This window comes from Temnothorax nylanderi, unplaced genomic scaffold (assembly GCF_030848795.1).
Source record: "Temnothorax nylanderi isolate EJ_2023f unplaced genomic scaffold, tnyl_v1.0 TNYL_tig0008_pilon, whole genome shotgun sequence".
NCBI classification, from domain to species: domain Eukaryota; kingdom Metazoa; phylum Arthropoda; class Insecta; order Hymenoptera; family Formicidae; genus Temnothorax; species Temnothorax nylanderi.
The window spans coordinates 2719041-2736250 of NW_027249070.1; the positions used below are offsets into that span (position 1 = coordinate 2719041).

Genomic DNA, 17210 nt, shown 5'->3' on the forward strand with positions numbered 1-17210 from the left:
TACCTCGAAGAACAATATCGATATTCCTTTCTCGTCGACGTGTATCGATATTGGTTGCAGCTATCGTCAATCGAATCGGAGTCTCTCAAGTCTCTGTGAATTTGGTTAGGAAGCATGGTAAACACGCCGTCTGCAGGTCTGCAACCGGTTGTACGCGATCCTGGTCGGTTCAATGAAATTTAATTTTGACACGCGTGACTTTTTTTATTCCAGACCTAACGCGACGTTTAACGTATCTCCGCATTTCAGATTATTCCAACTTGATGCATGCGAGATGAGTTTTCTAGCCGGTTGCTTGGAACTCGTCACGCAACAGTGATGCAAGATTTTTATTCAAATTGTCACAAACATTATGAAAAATGTACCCCGTTGATCGGACGAAGACGATTTCACCGGCTACCGCCGGCAATAAAGTGTTCCTGAGCGATGCCGACCTCGATAAGATCGCCCTGTTCCTCGTCGGTAATCAACAACGCTTCAGAGAGAACATTATAATCCCCAGGATGCTGGGGCCCGTGCAGATAAAGACCATCGAGGAGAAGAGGATAGACAGTATGATGGAAAGCTGTGCGTTCAAGAGCATTATGAGTTGTGTTATCGGTACGCCACTCCACTATTCCTCTCTATACCCAAATATCGAATGTTACAAATTAGGCCTGTTCGTTGTAGCTGAACTTCTTGCACAGTTCATCTTTTCTCCTTTTCTCCCCAACGTGAAAAGAAAAAGAAGAAAGATGAACCATGCAAGAAAAACGAACAGGTCTGATATTAATATTTAACCCTTTGTAGTTCTACATCGAATTACTCGACATAATGCGCTGTGGTAGTCTATCGTACAATTCTTTAAGTACTCGGATCTATATGTGATCATAATCGACACACTATATTTTTGAAATCTCTATAAATTCCTTCACAAATAATAAAAATTCTTTGATTCACGTTAGATTCATCAATTAGATAAAATTGAGGACGAAATATACTGTATCTTTGCTCATTGATGAGAAATAATCTGGCTCGCAGCATAGTTCAGAACGAGATTACAACTGCGAAAGTTACATAGTGCTGAATTACAAAATGTTGGTCTTTCAGGATATGGTCTGGGAGCGGCCATTGGACTGTTCTCCTCCAGCGTGAATCCAAATGTAGCGAGCGTCGAGAGGCAACAGAGCGCGCGAGAGATAATGAGGGAGATGAAAACCACGACTCTCAGCTACGCGAAAAACTTTGCGGTTGTCGGATGCATATTCTCCGCTATTGAGTGCACAATAGAATCGGTAATGCTCCAGATATGCGTGTTAGGGATCTTATTTTCGGGCAATAGTCCGTTGTTTCGCTCAATATGTTCTCCTTGGCGCGTTGTAAAAAGACGCTCTTGATTTCAGTACAGAGGTAAAACCGACTGGAAGAACGGCACGTACGCAGGAGGTTTCACGGGTGGACTAATTGGCTTGAGAGGTATTAACTTTTTCCATACGTTATAATAACCGATACGTTTTGAATCTACCTTACGTCATTTAATCTGTTTTAATCTCGCGCCACTCTTTGCAGCCGGTATAAAAGCGGGTATAGTCGGCGCCGCAGGCTTCGCAGCATTCTCAACGGCAATAGACTATTACATGCATAGATCTTAGACTACGCAGCATGGATTGTTAAAAGATATATATATTTGTATAAAAGAGATATAAAAATTCATGTAATTACGTATCTATACAATTCCTGTATAAAAAACATGGAAATGTTCTCAGTGTAAATATGCTCGTAAAACTAGTATCGTGTGACTGAATTAAAAGCGTAAAATATATTGCCCTTTTAATTAATTTACCACTTAATACTTATCCGATTTCGCGTATATATGAAATTTCCTTTCTTATCTATAATTCTTATATGTAATCACATTTTACATGTTTCGTTGTATTGCATGAAACAATTCGCACAAAGGGTGATGTTCGTATACGTGATACATGTAAAAAATTCCTAAATCTTGTAGTCACATTTATCTTAAACGTTACGTTTTCACTCCTATCATGTATGACGAATATAGTATTTATGAATATTTAGGAATACATGTTATCATTTATATGTTTCGTGGATTCGTATATACGTGAAAGACCTAGAAGAAAGAAGTTACAAATGGCAATTGCAAGAAAAAATATAGTATGTTGTATATTTAAAATTAACTTTTTTTTAAAAAGTGTTTTGGCACATTCATACTTCTTTGCTTCTAGGTCACTTAATATTAATTACTAAATAATACGCAGTTACTTTTAGATATAATCTGACATGATCGAATCAGTCGAAAGGTTCCGACGAATCAGTCAAGATCCTTTTATTCGAAGATTGCATCAGCCTTTCAAAGTTTTTATACATCTTACATGAGTTCAATATGAGATTCTTTATTCGGCAATATGAGTTTTACTTATAACTTGCCATGGATATATTGCTCAATTATAAAAATGATTCTTTTAATACAACTGAAGTGTTTACAACAAATTGTTTGCATATTTATTATACACGAAAAAGCATTTGCATTTCTTACATGTGTTGATATTCGTACTGTGATAGTGAGAGATAGATAAAATTTGCAAGGCACTTCTTCCACAATTCTTTTCCGTGTCATTCTATTGTATAATCATCTTTATCTGAAGTAAAATTCTTATTTTTTAAGTCACGCGTACAAGATATCTAATATTTTCTTTTGATAATACTTCATATATAGCTGAGATCTACATTTAAAAGTTGTTCAAAATGAGAAGTTATTAGGCGTTACCTTACATGAGATATTTGCATTCGCAATTTTGGTTCATTGGTCTAGTTTTTACTTACGTAATAAAATCTTATTTAAATTCTTATTATGCCTATGCTTAAATGCACGATATGATAAAACATTAAGCAGTTTAATGTCAATAATTAAGACAAAAATCACATGGAAAACTGATAAATCGAAGACAAATACCTTAAAAAAAAAATGGATTCGAACAAGATTCCCGATAAGTACTCGCACAGTAAAATCTTCGACATTGAGCGATTCTCGTTCGAATAAATTTTGTTAAAAGGAACAAGATACGTAAGGGCTCCCGTACAATCATAAATATAAAGAACAAGGAATAGATATTAGCGATTAAGAATAAAAAATCAGAAATAAAGCTGGTGTAGCATTGATACACGGCTTTCGATAGGTTAAAAATCTATTGCTTGTGTTTTTCATTGTGCATCCAACTTTATTCCTGATTCTTTAGTTCTAGTCGCTAAATCTGTTCCTTGTTCCTTATATTTTTGATTGTGCGGGGGCCTTAAGTGCCTTATCTGCCAACCTTGGATATGCAAACATTTGTTTAATACTGTGTCGCAATTTCAAAGAGATTCTGTTGGTCTGTTTATTCTGGACAAGGCATTGGATGGCTAACAGAGGCGTCAAGAGCCCTCGACAATGTACACTTATCAAAAGTTATTAGTATTTTCATAGTCTTACGAAATAAAATACGAAATAAATGCCTATAAAACGCATAGGGCGTATCAAAACAGGATTGTTCTAATAAAAAGACAAAGCTTAGAAAAATATTGCGCCCGAAATCAAGACCTTGAATCGTGTGAGCCACTAAAAAAGTTTTCTAAATCTTTTTGGCACTCGTAACAATGGAGGAGTCGTTTCCTTCACTTCACACGTCGGTACACAAACGCATGTTTGATCAAGGTTGCTGTTGTTGCATCTGCGCCTGCATCACAGCCAGCAATTCCTGCATGTGCCGTATTTCTGCCTCCTTTTCTTGCAATATGCGATCCTTCTCTGACACAGTGCTGTTTTTGTCGGGGTCCGCGATGCTGCACAGAAGAAAAGCAAGAAGTTCAAGTAACGTTCATACAAACGTCAGAAATATAATATAAAGTGATATGTTTGTGCTCACGTTTGACGTCGGGGCGGTACCGGAGCTCCCTTTGCTAATCTCTCGCTACGGTAATTCTCGTAATGTACCTCTTGCGTTACTTCCTGCAAATCTTGCATATGCGTGCTATAAAAAAAAAAGAATAATATTAGACTTACGTATGTCAACGTAGAAATATCATATAATTATGAAAAACTTACATCAGCATCGTCCGTAGCTTGATAAAATCGCAATGATCTGGGTTCTCCACTTCGACAACGCCCCACGGATACAGTCGACCGCGTACCCTCTTTCCCTTGACCTCGAGCAAGGTATTCGCACCGCACACCGCGAACGGGACAGCCTCTTTCAATTGACGTACTTGCTCCTTGTAATCCTCATCCTCGTCGCTATCACAGTCCGGTAAGGGATATATTTTGATTCCATTGCCTTCAATCTCCTCCATAACTCTTTTCTTCAGGCGCAAGACTTCCTTTTTGGTAAGTACATCAGCTTTCGCTATTACAGGTACTATGTTAACTTTGTTATGAAGTTGCTTCATAAACTCGATGTCCAATGGCTTCAACCTGGTTAACGCGAGAGAAGAGAAGAACCGATTGTATTATTTGCTTCGCCACACGTTCGTCTCTGACTTTAAACGATTGACTTAATTTTATAATAAATTTGTACCCGTGGCCAAACGGAGAGATGAAATAGAAACAACAATGTATTCTATTATCCACGATGTTTCTCCTATTCAGACCGCTCTCATCGCGAAGAAATCTTTCAAACTGATCGTCTATATATTGAATGATAGCTCGGAAGCTATCCGTGTTGTCAATCGCGTCTCCATAGCCAGGTGTATCGACAACCGTTAATCTAAGCTTCACGCCCCTTTCTTCAATCTCGACCGTTGAAGCATCGAGTTTGACAGTTTGATTGGTTTTCTCTGTTCACAGAGGTAACAAATAGATACTTAAATTATATAGAAATTTGTAAAAATCACATGCCTGAATTTTGTATATCCAAAATTTCAGAATACGCATAATTCGCTTGTGCCTACCGACTGCGTCAGGAATTATCCGCTCGGGATACAAATCCGTGAGGAATAAACTGTTCACCAGGGTGGACTTGCCCAAACCGGATTCTCCCACGACCATAAGCGTAAACTCGAAACCCTTCTTCACGGACTTCCGGTGCACTTGATTGGGCAGGTTCGCGAATCCCACATACCCAGGCGTCTCAAGGCTTGCAAACTGGAAGAGAAGCGTGCGTATGTCAGTTAAAAATATCTCGAGACAAAGAACAATATGTATATTTCGAAATCTTTCGCAAGAGACACATATATTTATATATACATTCAATGTTTTTCCATTTACCAGCTGTGCAACGTTTGCCTTTCATAAGCAAAGAAAGAAACCGATATACATATAAGTCTTGTGCATTATCATCCATTGTAACTTGAGAGTTGCAAATTCTTTTCACAATAAAATGTTTGGGATTTAATTATCCAATTAATATTTTTATATGGATTAATTATCCAACTAATATTTATATTCTACGATCAATTCTTCACTTGCCGGTCGTGCAACTTTTTAAGGAAAAGAGATCCACTTGTAGTCGCAGACATTCGTGACACGTAAGCCGGAGGCACTTACCGTTTTCACGCTCTCGCTCGACATGTCGGATGTTGCGAGTCCGTGGAGCAAACTGTTCCTCTCCACCACTCTCCACCAAAGGGTTGTGCGATCAATTCGGCCGAATTTCCGGCCGCGTGCAAACTTGCGGCAGAGAAATATCACTCGCGCACAAACGCACGGGGGAAATATCACTGTTAACGGCGAGAGACAGAGGTTACCTCAGTCGCGCGAACGTATCCCGACTTCGATTCGCATCGCTCGATAACAGCAACTGGTCTCTCGGCCGCGGTCTAATTGCGCTACAGTAGCCGCCGAAAGCGTCGCGCGCGGTCGCACCGCGTCCAGGCACGACGGGGTGGCGAGTCACGGGGAAGCGGGCGCGGGGCACACAACGCGGTGCGGACTGTACAGGATATCGCGTTAGACTGGGCGCAACTCCGGGGGACAGGGCGACAGACACAGGGGCGGGGGGGAAGGGACACGATGAATCGGAGTAAGTTGAGGCGTGGCAATCAAACAGCTGAACGGCATTCCGTTTCGTCCTCTCTCGCAAAAAGTCACGATGCGATACGATTACCATCTCGTATTCGTATCGACGGTGACGTATCGATTTCTCACGCCGGCAAAAATTATCAGTTACGATATGTGTATACGTTATCAATAAATCTCCTCGTCTTCCCCCCGTATTGATACACCACACACAAGAATCTGTTATTTTATATTATATTTAATTGTATTTATTATATTTAAACAGACAGAATTCAATGTAAAGCGTCGCACCCATGCTTTACGAGTCTTTAAAATGTATTTAGAGAGAAAGAGAAAGATATATGGCGCGCTTACAAAGTATATTATGAACCACACGCATTGCATAATTGTTCACAGTCACAAATTACATCTCGTTTACTTTACTCGTAGCCGATATCACTTACCCTAATACACTGCGACAGATACGAGGCAAACAGCTACTTTATTCAGGAAATAGTATCATATACAAGCATCGTTTTACATAATATTTATTATTATTTCGAGTTTTCGTTTTCTCTCTTTTATTTTATTTTATTCGCTACTTCTCACGACGTTCCTCGCAATTCCTCAACGTCACTGTTAGCACTGGTTAATTCATTACATAATTATTAATGTATAATAATCGGCGCATATCTCCCTTCGCGTATCGCTTCCCGCAAACGTGGAAATTTAGATGAGACACTCGCATGTTATACTTCGTACAATCCTTCATCGTTCGGGTCGATTGGAAAGAAAAAAGAAAAGAAAGAATCGTTTTTTCAGTAATATTAAACAATTATACGCTATTATCGTAATGAACGTACGCCTTAACGAACGGTTGATACACAATGATCAGCGCTGTACGGTGAAACGTAAAAATTCTATGGAAGGAAACGAAACCTAGCGTAGTCGCCACTTTCCTTTGTACTTCTTTAAACCCGGGCTTAATCTCAAGTACAGATAAGAAATACTAGCGTAAGATGAAATATACATGCTGTGACATTTTATATTTGTGATAGTTTTGTACATATACCCTCAGTATTATTACAGACACGAAACCCAACATTAAATTGACACGAGTATTAAAATGTACTCAACTGCGTAGCATCTTAACAATCATTTATGTATATAAATCGCTATCACTATCGGAGCATGCATTGTGCATACACGTTTTCCTTTTTATGTATATTGTAGTTACAAGTACTCTATTTTCATTGAGAACTCGAGAAGTTAATTTAAATACAAAAGACATTAGAAGAAAGATGTTTATTCTTGATTTTTAAAATGCGCGAAACTTAGGAGAACTGTATATAATAGATTTATGTCTGTAGCATATATATATATATATATAAAATATATATACATATGCATACATACATACATACATACATATATATAATATATATATATATATTTTTTTTTCCTTGCGGGTGACACCCCTTGTAAGAATTAAAAAAAGGACATTTCCTGATTGTAAATGTTCGAAGAATCACTAGATTTTTTTTAGGAAACTATGAGGGAATCTTGGATTGATTTTAAAATTTTGTCAACAATGTTTCTTTCTCCAATTTCCTCGGGGAAATCTGAGATTATTGATGATATCGTTAGTTTTACTTGTCGTCCTCCGTCTTCAATTTTTCATCACGAGGCTTTGCGCCTCCGTAAATGGAACTTGTTTTGCTCGATTCTGCAATTGCATTCACAGGCTCGTTAACAGTCCTTGGTTTGAGCTGCAAACGTTTTCTTCCAGAAGTGTCTAAAGTGAAAAGCGCAATTGGATGAGTATAATAGATTATATATCTTAATTTATGTATATATGTGTTTTTGAGGAATTTAAAGAGGAAAAAGATTATTGACTCTGTGACAAGATATTTAAATAAATTTTTAGAACACGTAAATTCGAAATTACTTTGCGTGATTCTTTATCCCATGTGAATTTTATACATGTGTATAATAGAAAGAAACTAGAATGTAATTCTCTTTTACTGTTAACAAATTATGACTTAGTATGAAGGATATGAAGATTATAGAAATACATTTGTGGGATGATATATAGCTTCGTACAGAAGCAGTGGACTCATAGTTGACAGGTCGTAATTTCGATTCCGACCATCATTCCATATTGTAAAGTCTCAATTTATAAAAGACTGATTAAAGGGTTAAAAGTTTTGAGTGAAAGACCATGAATTGGTGGTATGAAATTTATAATCCGTTTTGAGAGCAATAAACTAACGCATACATACATATACATTCTAAATTCTTGTAGGATTTTTATTCACAGTACTGTGACCTCAGTGGTTGGTAGTGCGTTTTCGAAGATTATAAATATATACACATATTGTATACGTACCTGGAGGAGGGGCATCTTTCGGAAAATCATCCGGAAAGGGTTTCCGGTCTAAACCAGGACCAGTTCCCCGAAGCGGAGGTTTATTAGTGTACGTCCTGCTGGACGTACTTCGCGACCAATCACGATTTCCACCTGTGTCGTCGTTGAACTGGCCGTAATTGCCCCTATTACTTCTAGAGTCCCATCTATCGTTACCTTGCCTACTACCTCCATCGCGTGGGCCTCCTCTATCGCTGTATCCTGTACATTGGGACAAACGTTAAAATCTCCAAAGTCATCAAGATTGGCAGCACGTTAAATTTCGTGCTACGATAGAGGAAGAGAGAATTAGTTTAGCGTCATAAGCGTCAGTACTGTCAGTATACAAATGCAGGATTTGCATCGCATTTTATTACTATGAAAGCGTGTAATGTTCACTTGAATATGAGGATTTACTATCAAAATCGTCGCCGAATCCACGGCCGGAATCTCGTCCTCCTTTAAATCCGCTTCCACCGCCACCGCCAGCACCGCTGCCGCCACGACCTCTCCTATCGAAGCCGCCACCGCGGTCGTTTCTTTTTCCTTCCGCTACATCAATCTTGATCAGACACTTGTCTACTTCTACCGCCCCGTCCATTTCCAATGCTGCCTCCAGATCAGCCAAGTCTTCAAACTCGACATAGCAGAAGCCCTTAAATCTACAAATGAGAAGAGGAGATTAAAAACGTTGATCAATATATACACCTGTCTCTCCTACAATTAATACATACTTGTCGGTGTCCCTGTCTTTAACCAATCTGATGACTTTGACATTGAGCTTCTCGAAGATTTTGTCAACGTCGCCTTGCACAATTCCATTCGGTAAATTTCCCACATATGCAGTATATGGAGGTTCTGTTGGTAATGGTTTTCTACTTCGATGAGTGGGATAATGACTGAACAAAGAAAAAACATATCTTTACATACGTAAACCATATTAAAATCATTACTACTGTCTCGATTGTGGCTTTGAATCCTGTTACGTGCATGTACGTTTATAAATCATTACGTCCATCCGCAAAGCAGGTGTGGACCTTTCTGCGTGATTAGTTATACCGGTCTAAAGAGAAAAGACTTCTCTTTTCTCTCAGTAAAGTCGAATATCGTCATTATAAACCTATCAATATAACTTATCAAAGTGAATCTGTTAACGTTGACTGTGTTCGACTGCTACTCCAAAATCATAGATCGTACTACACGTACGAGGAAGTTACGGGTTCATTCTTTCTCCTTTCATTACAGTTTGTACTTTCCAAGTAAAAAAGCTCGCCTATTTACATACGTGTGAGCGCGCGCGCGCGCGCGCACGCATGTGTACGTGTGAAGTAAGAAGTAAGGAGAGCATTGTGCAGATCCGGAGAGGCGTTCTACGTGCGACTCGATGAATCGAACCCGCGAACGCGACGGCGGCGGACGGGGGAAACGGAGTTCGCGACGCTGACAGCACTCGGCCGCCCTCGCGAAAAATTCGCGTCGCCGTTGCACAATCGCACGTAGGATCCGCGCAAAACGCTCCTTCCCTCCCTCTGTCCTTCTCTCGCTTGCTCCCGCGGCGTGCACCGCACGTGCCGCCGCCGCGTTCCCGTGCCGCCGCCGCGGCCGCGGCCGCCCGGGGGCCGCGCCTCGTCGCGTCGTCGCGGGCCACCGGTTCTCGGCGCGCGAGCCCCGGGCGGACCCGGCGACCGGGCCAAAATAAAGCCGCGTGTCCGCGGCGCGGCGCGCCTCGCAAGGTGTTGCGCCTGCCACTCCGCGTAACTCACTTAACCTTAAAACCGGGGGATATACGCGCGCGGGACGCGGGGCTCCGCGACGCGCGGATCCGGTGCGCGCGGGGCCCGCGGCCGCGGTCGTCCGGGGCCCCGCCGGCCGCGTGACACGGCCGCAAACGCGGCCGATACTTGCCTTGAATCGTCGTAACCACCTCGACCAGCCATATTGAATGCACGGAACTGACCGGGACCGCGTGAGTCGAGCCAGTCACCGTGAGCGCGACACCATCGCGCGCCCGGCGCACAGGTGATTTCGCGGCGCGTGATCGGCTGATCGCGGGAAGGGCGCGCGCCGGACAAATTTGGACCGATTAAAAACGAACGACGCAGTCGACGCAGTTCGAGCGCGGCGACGCGCGACGACGGACCGTATTTTTCCCCGAAACCGTGGCTCTTCGCTCCGGCCGCACGCGCGAACCGACCAATCGGCGCGTCGGAGGTGAAGAGCGCAGCGCGGCGCGACTTCCGCGAGATCGCCGCAACTACGCCGCGCGATTGGTCGACGGTCGCTCGGCGTGCGCCGGCGCGGCCAATGAGAGGCGCCGCGACTCCGACCGCGTCGTTTTCTCAATGCAAATTAGCTAGAAAAAATGACACATGGCCTATGCAGTTTCGTATTTACGCGATATTTCGTTTCCTTCTTCCTATTTTAAGCGAGAGCCTCGAAAGATAAATACTATATCATTACACGAACGGTGATGAACAGATACTTTTGGCGAGTTGCAGTTCTCTGCGATCTTGCGGCAACAATTAACGTGAAGTTACGCGCAAATACGCGTGACATTCAAACGAGACGATTTATCGCGCGTTCTTGTAAAGTAGATATGATTTTTTTTTACTTTCTTTCGCAAGTATTGCTTGATCTTTTATGATCGCCTACGGCAATGATTCCGATTAACTTAATCGATAATTAACTTATCAAGTACACTATTATTAATCTCCTAACAAAGAAAAGATTAAAGGCGACGAATTATATCTATAGTTAAAAATTTTAGTGATTCCGAAATTAATCCCGGAAGTTAATCGACTAAAATTAACTTATCAAGTAATATCTGTGCTACATTTTATTAAGCGTGGATAGAATCATTCATTTTTTCATCATTTAACGTAAAACACGATTAGATTAGGTAGATAAGAAATTGTATTGTTCAAAATTTTGCTTTGCAATATTATAATTTCTGCCGGTTAAATTAATCGCCGATTAAGTTACGTCCACTTCTATCAATGCAGATTAACTTCAATCTCTCTCTTCTTCTAATATTTCAGAACTAAGAAAAGGTAAAAAATAAGTTTAAACCAAAATTAAAGTTAATCTACTTTGGTGGAGATAAACATTATTATCGGAGTAGGTAATTCGGAGTACAGTCGTCCCTTTGTCTCCCTCGACGATTCGCGCGTTTGACCAACGTAGTCCCGCACCGCCGCCTGGAGAACGTCGGGAGAAGCAAGATGTCCGCCGCCGCCGCGATGCACGTACCGCGCGACACGCACATGGCAGAGACGATCGCGGTCATCGCGGATGATTCCGGACGGCGGAAGCCCGACAGGATGAACTCGACCATACTGGACAATTTTAACAAACTGAAGGACGGCAACGACTCCGTGAGGCTGAACGCCGGAGTCGCGCTGCTAAATTATCTGCGCCAACATAACACGGTAAATTAATGCGTTAACCTCGTTGTGCTACTTAAATTATAAAAAAGAAAAAAGATCTAACTTGCATGAGATATTCCTGACCGATTCTCACGTCGCACCATTGATCTGTCCTTGCAGGAGCAGGATGACAAGGAGTTGAATTACGCGCTGGTTAGACTGGTGCGCAGTCTGGGGTCCTCGATGACGGTCACGAGAAGGGGGTTCTACAGCACCCTGACAGTCTACCTGATGATGCATCCCGACACACCGGTGGAGAAACTTCTGTCTATAATGAATTCCCAGTTGCACCCGGCTGGCAGTAATCCTAAGAGCGTAAGACCTACAATCTTGTGCTTGTTTTGTTTGATTTAAAAGAAAATGATATTTTTAATATAATAATTGAATTTTTATTTCCATAGGAGAACGCCGATGTATACATGGGACGTATACTGCTGTGTGGCGCGTTGATAAGGTCCAAATTACTTGCTCGCAACAGCGTCGAAATACAACAGCAGATTACAGAAATCCTGGTGAATGCTGGCAAACAGCGCAGCTATCTGTCATTCATCTCCGTTATGTTTCTCAGCGAGCTTATCGGTCAGTTTGATACTGAATCTATGAAGAATGTCTGGCCAATTGTCGAGAAGGAAATTGGCAAGCCATGGTCCGAACAAACTTTAGATACGTTTTATGTGCTGCTTATTGTTAGAGATAACCATCCGTCGCTGGTTAATCATAAATTTTTGAAAGAACACTTGGGTGTGAAGGAGATTATTACCAAGGAGTCTATGGAAGATATTGTTAAACTATTAACGGTACGTCATTTTTAATGGGATTTTAATAATCGTCTTTCTATTGTAGATTTCTATCCATTGTAGCTTTTATGACAATATTACTCAATTACTTTGGGATTTGTTTTTTGCTTTTGCTTTTATCATAGTGAAATAATGTACAATCAAAATTGCTTATATATGGAGAGGCAATCAAATCTGGGTCTTTTACCTGACAAGTATCTGCTCTAAGCATCTCCGAATAATCTTTAATAAGAATAAAAATGTACATTTGAGTTATGTATTACCATACAGTATAATTTTTTTTGTTATTAGGCTTTACCTAGAATTATTTCTTACCATCATCCAGTGTTCAAGCTGTTTTGTGAAAAGCTAGTAGCGACCGAGCTTGTGGCAGACTTCTGGAAAGGCATCGATCAGAGATTTCTAAAACCATCGAAGAGTGATGAATATATCGCTGTGGAAATTTTACGACTAATACTTGCTAATGTTACGGACAAAACTATAATTCCAACATTGTTATCGCCGAATCTTCTACAACACATGTTAAAAAGATTTTCTAATTGTAAGAGGAATAATAACGATGAAGTTTTGGTAGCATTCAGAAAAGTTTTACACTTGATAGTGTCTGCTACAAATGACAATGACATGAAGACGAAAGTACAGCTGAGTATATTGAAGAAGCTTATATTGCATCCTGGTGACTTGATGATAGAAAAGAAGACGGGTGTCAAGGTGATCCAAATAATTACGGGAAATCTGAAGTTAGATGGTATCAAGAAATTGTGCCAATTGTATAGAGATATTATAGAGAATAGGGTAACTAAAGACAGAGAAGGTACAAAGGCGGAATTGTGGACAAACGCTGAGCGAAGTTACTCAGCGCAACTATTAACAAGGTTAGTATAATTGGCACAAAAATATATGATAATATTTATTATCAATAGATTTTTTGAATAATTCAATATCTATTATTGCATTAAACGTGCATTCTTCCGTTAGATTAATGGGTCGTCAAGAGACATTCTCAGATCAGGACTGGAGACTTGAGCAACTGACGTTCCTGTTCTACTATGGATTGTGTGAAGTGTCGAATGTTGGTGCAGAACTAGCGCGTAAGTATATTATCTAAGTATATATATATATTTTTTTTAAATTATAAGCCGAAATAAATTTAATTCTTGTTTTCAGAACAATTTAAAGATTGTTTTTATCGTGCCCTGGATCATAAATTACCAAAATTGGATAATGCACGAAATCTGTTAAGCGCACTCGTTCATGATAGAGATTCGAAATTGCGATCGAACGTGATACAATTAAGATCGCCATTAACCGACGCAGCATTTGATGCTTGGAAAAAAATGATAAACTTGATTGAAAAACTGGAGAAAAACACAAAAAATTTGGAAGCCTTGCCGATATTTCATACAATGAATTTACACATGGGTCTACAATTATTCTCAGATCCTGAAATGGCAATTATGTCGATTAATGAACTTCAGTGTTGTTACGAGAGATTAAGTAAAAAGTCCAAGGGACATAAAAGGCTTGAAAATACAACTACGGAAGAGGAACCGGAATGGGTCGAAGTAGTAGTGGATCTTTTGTTATCTCTTTTGTCGAAGAACGATCATTTATTCCGTTCATTGGTTGGCTGTGTGTTTCCACATATCTGTCCGTATCTAACCCCATCTGCAGTGCATCAGATATTGGCCGTAAGCTTTTATTTATATAATTTTTATAAAATTATTTCTTTTTTGAACTGAAAAGGAAAATTATTAATTTATTAATTCTGTACAGCATGGAAAAATTCATAAGTTACAGTATATTTGTTATATTTTATTTCAGGTATTAGATATAAAAAATACTCAAAAGACACTTACCACAAAGCAAAATGACGATGAAGATTCATCAGGTATAGAAAGCGAATCGGAGGAGGGCGAGGATGAGGAGGAGAAGGAAGAGGAGGAAAGTATTTCAAACGATGAGATTTTATCGAAGAGTGAATCTGAGTCTGACGCAAGTGAGGACAAGGATGAGGATGAAGATGAAGATGAGACAGTGACCGATAAATTGAGAATGGCGCTACATCAGGCTCTGGGTGACGCCGCAATGCAAACCGACGACGAAGACATCGACGTAGATCAAATAGACGAGGAAGAGGGCAAGCGGTTGAATGAATCATTAGCAGCGGCGTTTAAGATTCTCCGGGAGAACCGTCAAGCTCGTTCTAAGAAGCAAGGAAAAACGAGTCAGACATTGATGCATTTCAGAGCTCGCGTTATAGATTTGTTATCTATTTATTTAGATATTTGCCCGTCTATGGCGGTCACTCTAGATATGATCGTGCCACTCTTCGCTCTGCTAGAATTCTGTATAAAGGATCCGCATCAGGATCCGCTCGCGCATAGAATTCGGGCTTGCTTAAAAAAATTGTCAACGGTGAAGAAGTTTAAAGATACAACGGGAGTTGACGATGCTTTGCTAATGACAGTGTTAAAGGTAATTATTTGTAGCGATTAAGTGCAAGTTGCTGATTAAATGCTGATTAAACGATACATGATATAATTTCTTTAAGGCTTTGATCGAAAAAGGAGAGCGTTCTGCTTCCGTCTGTCAAGAACTCAACGATAAATTGGCAGAATGCTGCACTTTTCTCGTAAGGTGCGCGCAACAAGCTAACTTGCCTACTAAGAGCGTTGTAGAAATTTATGGTCAAAATTTAACTGCGTTCTTTAAGAAGAGAGATTGTGTGCTTTCGTCCATGTTGTTTAAGGGTGTATTACAGTTGTGTTGGGAGGATAATTGGCAGCTGGCACCTCTGCTGGTATGTATTAAAATGAATGTATCTTTTAATGTTTCCTAATATATAAAATAGCTCGTCTTACAAAATGTCATCTAATTGTTTAGGTGGACTTTGCTTTTGACAGCAGTATTCGATACTTCCGTAGGAATCAAGCGCTGGAGCTGTTATTAATTTTCTATAACAATAATCGACTGCTGAACATGGATACGAAATATGCCGACGTGAGAATGAAATTAGAAACGACGCTTTGTAAAAACACTATAGACACACTCAAAGAGACATGTGATCTACGTGTGAACGATAACGGACAATCGGCTTCGTGTAATAATGTTAGCGCACGGAAAAAAGTTCTGCAGAAATTTATCGGGCATCTTCTGATGCTGTTGCGCGTCGTTTATGGACGTCATTTGCCACAAGCATGGGATTGGCAAGCCGTTAAAGCGGCGTTAATAAAATACAGAAGTCAAAACGCTCTTTCCGGAGATGCGAAAACTGCCTATAAGAAGCTAGCAGCAGAGATTGGAGTACCTCTCAATATGTAAGTATAATAACAGTTATCCGATTCTCTGAAATTTTCTTGTTTGTATCACATATACACGCTTCTTTATTTAACTTCTGGGATTTTTTTGTATACTTCATTTAATTTGTATCGTCAGGCCATCAACGAAGGGTGATACTAAGCTGAATAGTAATACTGTTACACAAAGTAATGGCAAACAAAGTAACGGCAAACAAAGTAACGGCAAACAAAGCAACGTCGTATCTCAAAACGGAAAAGCAAGTGATTCGGAAGAGGAGGAAGAACAAGAAGAGGCGCAAAGTAATAATGATCAGAGGAAAAAGAGAAAGAATAAGAGTAGACAGAGGGACAAGCGATTACTGAAGAAAGAGGCGCGTGAGTTACGCGCGAAAGTTATGTCTCAAGATATAGAGCTGTTTAAATTTAGCAGTGTCAGTTTACCGGTGAACGAAAACGCGACGGAAGTTTTTCAAAACGGGAGTTCACACGACAAGTCTACTCGACAGAGCTCGGCAACGCCACGGAAGAGGGAACCGGCGACGGAGAGCGATCGCGAGCCTAAAAGAAGAAAAAGTACCAATCGTGCTTGATACAACTTATAAACTTGCAAAAATAAACGATGTAAAAACACATATAGCACGAGAATCGGGATGAATGTTTAGAATACGCTTGTCCTGTGTTTCAGATTTCGACGGAGTATTTTTATACGCGAAATAAGGCCTGTATAGAGTTATAATTAAATTTTGTTACGAAAAACGAAATAATTAGCGATACATTGATTATTCAAAATGTTGATTCTGTTTTCTTTATTTCTTTATTTAATTGAATAATAGAATGTAGTGTACACGAGATAAAAACTGGCTTTTCGGTCAGTTAGCGTCTAGAGATTTTACAACAACCGTCATCAAACTATTATTCTTGCCCTAATTATATCTATATTGTTATTTTAATTGGCTTGAACAATTTCGACAATTTCTCGACGGATATTTCCGATTGTATCGTTAGAAAAGTTTACGCGGACAATTTTTATTAATATATATTAAGTATATTGTACTCTGTTTTTAATTATTTAAACAAATACATAATTTTTCGTTATCTCGCTAAAACAATCATAATAAATTTAAATGTCTAAGCGTATCCTAAACACTTGTCGGAATATTTTTTACTCAAATGCTCTCGTTTTGTACAATGTATAATAACATTTTATATATTATAAATAACTCCGATGTATATTATAAATAACTCTGTGTACAAAGAATGTATATATAAATCTTGATGCGCGTGAATCTCTTGAAATTAGTCCACAACGTC

General features: G+C 39.9%; 4 protein-coding genes across 4 annotated transcripts; 2 read left to right on the forward strand and 2 right to left on the reverse strand.

Moving 5' to 3' along the window:
• Positions 1 to 26: 26 nt before the first annotated feature.
• LOC139785750 (mitochondrial import inner membrane translocase subunit Tim22) lies at positions 27 to 1801 on the forward strand. Its single transcript, XM_071724936.1, has 5 exons — positions 27 to 163; positions 250 to 600; positions 1090 to 1274; positions 1383 to 1455; positions 1549 to 1801. The coding sequence occupies exons 2-5, from the start codon at positions 360 to 362 to the stop codon at positions 1629 to 1631; spliced, it is 582 nt and encodes a 193-aa protein (XP_071581037.1). The 5' UTR covers positions 27 to 163; positions 250 to 359; the 3' UTR covers positions 1632 to 1801.
• Septin1 (Septin 1) lies at positions 1645 to 6305 on the reverse strand. The gene is made up of 6 exons (XM_071724890.1): positions 5519 to 6305; positions 4924 to 5116; positions 4551 to 4809; positions 4082 to 4447; positions 3903 to 4007; positions 1645 to 3819 (listed from the first exon to the last, which is right to left on the reverse strand). Exons 1-6 carry the CDS (start codon positions 5540 to 5542, stop codon positions 3687 to 3689), a joined length of 1080 nt encoding a protein of 359 aa, XP_071580991.1. The 5' UTR covers positions 5543 to 6305; the 3' UTR covers positions 1645 to 3686.
• A 146-nt stretch (positions 6306 to 6451) lies between these two features.
• Positions 6452 to 10440, reverse strand: Eif4h1 (eukaryotic translation initiation factor 4H1). The gene is made up of 5 exons (XM_071724927.1): positions 10281 to 10440; positions 9110 to 9274; positions 8793 to 9037; positions 8358 to 8597; positions 6452 to 7763 (listed from the first exon to the last, which is right to left on the reverse strand). Exons 1-5 carry the CDS (start codon positions 10310 to 10312, stop codon positions 7618 to 7620), a joined length of 828 nt encoding a protein of 275 aa, XP_071581028.1. The 5' UTR covers positions 10313 to 10440; the 3' UTR covers positions 6452 to 7617.
• Positions 10441 to 11577: 1137 nt separating this feature from the next.
• Positions 11578 to 16531, forward strand: Mybbp1a (MYB binding protein 1a). Its single transcript, XM_071724801.1, has 10 exons — positions 11578 to 11803; positions 11921 to 12115; positions 12202 to 12597; positions 12889 to 13472; positions 13576 to 13688; positions 13765 to 14288; positions 14422 to 15075; positions 15152 to 15400; positions 15484 to 15917; positions 16036 to 16531. The coding sequence occupies exons 1-10, from the start codon at positions 11597 to 11599 to the stop codon at positions 16487 to 16489; spliced, it is 3810 nt and encodes a 1269-aa protein (XP_071580902.1). The 5' UTR covers positions 11578 to 11596; the 3' UTR covers positions 16490 to 16531.
• Positions 16532 to 17210: the final 679 nt, after the last annotated feature.

Bases quoted from the DNA above. Each gene is read 5' to 3' on its own strand.
- LOC139785750 (XM_071724936.1), top strand. From the start codon at position 360: ATGTACCCCGTTGATCGGACGAAGACGATTTCACCGGCTACCGCCGGC. The intron at 1,275-1,382 runs GTAATGCTCCAG...TCTTGATTTCAG, and splicing joins TTGAGTGCACAATAGAATCG to TACAGAGGTAAAACCGACTG. The intron at 1,456-1,548 runs GTATTAACTTTT...CACTCTTTGCAG, and splicing joins TGGACTAATTGGCTTGAGAG to CCGGTATAAAAGCGGGTATA.
- Septin1 (XM_071724890.1), bottom strand. From the start codon at position 5,542: ATGTCGAGCGAGAGCGTGAAAACG. The intron at 5,117-5,518 runs GTAAGTGCCTCC...CTTCTCTTCCAG, and splicing joins CGAGCGAGAGCGTGAAAACG to TTTGCAAGCCTTGAGACGCC. The intron at 4,008-4,081 runs GTAAGTTTTTCA...TTTTTTTTATAG, and splicing joins AAGCTACGGACGATGCTGAT to CACGCATATGCAAGATTTGC.
- Eif4h1 (XM_071724927.1), bottom strand. From the start codon at position 10,312: ATGGCTGGTCGAGGTGGTTACGACGATTCAAG. The intron at 9,275-10,280 runs GCAAGTATCGGC...TTCTTTGTTCAG, and splicing joins GGTGGTTACGACGATTCAAG to TCATTATCCCACTCATCGAA. The intron at 7,764-8,357 runs GTACGTATACAA...TTTTCACTTTAG, and splicing joins GAAAGATGCCCCTCCTCCAG to ACACTTCTGGAAGAAAACGT.
- Mybbp1a (XM_071724801.1), top strand. From the start codon at position 11,597: ATGTCCGCCGCCGCCGCGATGCACGTACCGCGCGACACGCACATGGCA. The intron at 13,689-13,764 runs GTAAGTATATTA...TCTTGTTTTCAG, and splicing joins TGTTGGTGCAGAACTAGCGC to AACAATTTAAAGATTGTTTT. The intron at 15,076-15,151 runs GTAATTATTTGT...AATTTCTTTAAG, and splicing joins TGCTAATGACAGTGTTAAAG to GCTTTGATCGAAAAAGGAGA.